This window comes from Puntigrus tetrazona, chromosome 20 (assembly GCF_018831695.1).
Source record: "Puntigrus tetrazona isolate hp1 chromosome 20, ASM1883169v1, whole genome shotgun sequence".
NCBI classification, from domain to species: Eukaryota; Metazoa; Chordata; class Actinopteri; order Cypriniformes; family Cyprinidae; genus Puntigrus; species Puntigrus tetrazona.
Genome location: NC_056718.1, coordinates 14,336,321 through 14,338,851, shown reverse-complemented (window position 1 = coordinate 14,338,851; position 2,531 = coordinate 14,336,321). Strand labels below are relative to the sequence as shown.

Sequence of the window (2,531 nt, the reverse complement as noted above, 5' to 3'; positions counted from 1 at the left end):
TATATATATATATATACATACTGTACAAGTGAGAATAAGAATGGTGTTAGAATTCTTACATAAATATTGTGCTATACTGATATACTGAATGACAAACATTATTTATTTGAGACTGAAATATTCAGTAACATTTAAATGGATTTACTTTTTTTTAAAAAACAACTTGCCAAATGAAAAAAATGTAATATTGTATTGCACATATGTAATGTCCAACCTGTGCAGTGGTCTGAATCTCGGTTACTCTATTCTGTAGGAGCGACGTATCAAAATTGTGTAGAGATTTGGCACAACACAGCGCCCTCTGTAGGGACAGGTAACTGCGGTCCATAGCGCAAATGCAGCGCTTACAGGTCTGCTGCTGAGTTTGTAGCTCCTGCCAGAAATGAATAAAATTAAGTAAACACAGATATCAATTCTAGATCATTACTACTTCACCACACGGTATTCTTCATGGTCCAATAATCTAGTTCTCTCAGTGGTCTATACTGACCTGGCACATTTCCTGGTTGTGTTGTTGTGTTATAATGTGTCCAGCATGCTCCGCTGTCTGGTAAAATGCTGATATTTGTTTCTCTAACTCTTCTAACAGAGGAAACAGAGCCTGGCACTCCTTCAGAATCAAAGGACACTTTTCTTTCAGCTGTGAAGATCAATCACAAAACATTTATACTCAGACGTGACAATTGTTTGATTTATTCACCATTGTTCTTTTACACAAATGTGATTTTGTTTTTATCCGGTGAAACACATAATCAGATATTTAGAAGAATGCTCATGCTATCCTTTTCCATATAATGATGGTGAATGGTGACCAGTTCCAACACTGATAGAAAGTACCATAAAGTAGTCCAAAACATTGCACAAACCTGATGGAGCTGTGCTTCTGTGGTTGTTATAGAAGAAAGTGCTTTAGTTCCGCTACCATGAACAGAGTCTTTGGCCAGGAGCTGTGCAGAGCGAGCAACCACCTTATATTGTGCTTCCACGCCAGGCAGCCTGTGCTTGATGTTCTGCAATGCATGTGAAATTATATCAGAAAGCTTAAGTGAACTTAAATGAACTGAACTGGCATAAAAGTCTTGAATTTATCCTTTCTTTGTGGCCACTGAAGATGCCGAAGATTACTTTTGAAGGTAATGCATCCCCCCCCAATATGCCTAAATGGGTCTATATTCACACAAATTCATTTGTGACCCAGCTTCACCCCTAAAATTGAGTATACGTTTTGTTTAATGATTCTTTGCCAGTAAGCTTTCCTAATACTGTGCTAGGTAGCAAATTCCACGATGAAAGTGGCTAAAGTTTACAGCATCAGAGAGCAGCTTGCCACCCCAAATTAGAGAGGGGTGGGGTGAGCAGAGCTCATTAGCATTTAAAGGAACATGCACCAAAACGGGTCATTGTGAGCATAGGTAAAAAGTTTGTGGTTTTACACTACTATTGAGACAATGTTGAAACCGCTTTACCTCAACATCCTGCACAAAGGCTTTGACATCCAATAATGACACTTGAAGTGGCGAGGAAAGTTTGGAAATGGAAGTGTCAAGGAACACTTGTATGTCTAAGTTGATCTCCTGATGCATCCTCACATTATGAGTCTCAGGAAGACGAGCATACTGTAAAAAGAGTTCATATTTAACGCAATGCTTCACTTAAACATGAACTCTGTATGACATTCTTCCCTCCGTGAAACACAAATAATTATTTATCAAGCTTGTTTACCTGTTTGACCTTCAGAAAGAGCTCCCTCCATCTTCCATTGAGAAGTAGGAGCTGATGCTTTATGTCACGTGTCACTGTTTCATCACAGGTCTCAATCAGAAAGTTTCCTGCATCATTCATCGCAGCGTGCTGGTCCATCCAGTGTGGAAGATTCCGAAAAAACTCCTAGAAAAAAAAGAGAATGAGAATGTACTATGAACCGACCTCTACTAGTTATTTTAATATACAGTATGTGGACATCTCACCCGCTTGGTGTTCTCAGGTTGTCTGAGAGCCCCCCGAGCGTCCTCCAGCCAGGCTTGCAATGAAGCCACACAACTATTGTACCTCAGCCAGTTACACTGAACCTCCTCCAGCATAGACCTTACGCTTCGCACCTCCACCGACAGACTCCTCCACTGATCAGACACCTCTCGCAGGAAAAGCTTTACCCCTCCTTCAACTACAATGTCAAAACATGCACATACAGAAGCAGAGCAGATTTATAAAAGTACTAATAAATACAGTCCTTGATGTCAACAACAAGTTAATTAATATTGCTATATATTAGCATTGAAGTGATAATATACAGTGCAATTTTAATATCTTTACGGTAAATGCTATTATAGCGTTTATTAATATTAAAAATTTATTTTTTATTTTATATTTTCAGATAACATTTGAGTAATTTTAGCAAAAAAAGGAATTAATTTTTTTTATATATATTTGTCTTGATCTTTCTGATTATATTTTTTTGTTATTTTAGTACTTCAACATAAAATTGTTATTTCAGTCAATAGCAAAGGCAACATTTCTAATTTTCACAACAT

The 2,531-nt window shown here is 37.7% G+C and overlaps 1 protein-coding gene across 1 annotated transcript in view; it reads right to left on the bottom strand.

The window, feature by feature from the left end:
• Positions 1-2,531, bottom strand: part of LOC122324584 (nesprin-1-like) — a 99,614-nt gene that overhangs the window by 79,762 nt on the left and 17,321 nt on the right. Inside the window, exons 16-21 of the mRNA XM_043219118.1 lie at positions 1,968-2,164; positions 1,723-1,887; positions 1,467-1,616; positions 867-1,010; positions 491-640; positions 215-373 (exon numbers count right to left, since the gene is read on the bottom strand). Of these exons, the coding sequence (XP_043075053.1) occupies positions 215-373; positions 491-640; positions 867-1,010; positions 1,467-1,616; positions 1,723-1,887; positions 1,968-2,164 (965 nt within the window). The remainder of the gene's footprint in view (positions 1-214; positions 374-490; positions 641-866; positions 1,011-1,466; positions 1,617-1,722; positions 1,888-1,967; positions 2,165-2,531) is intronic.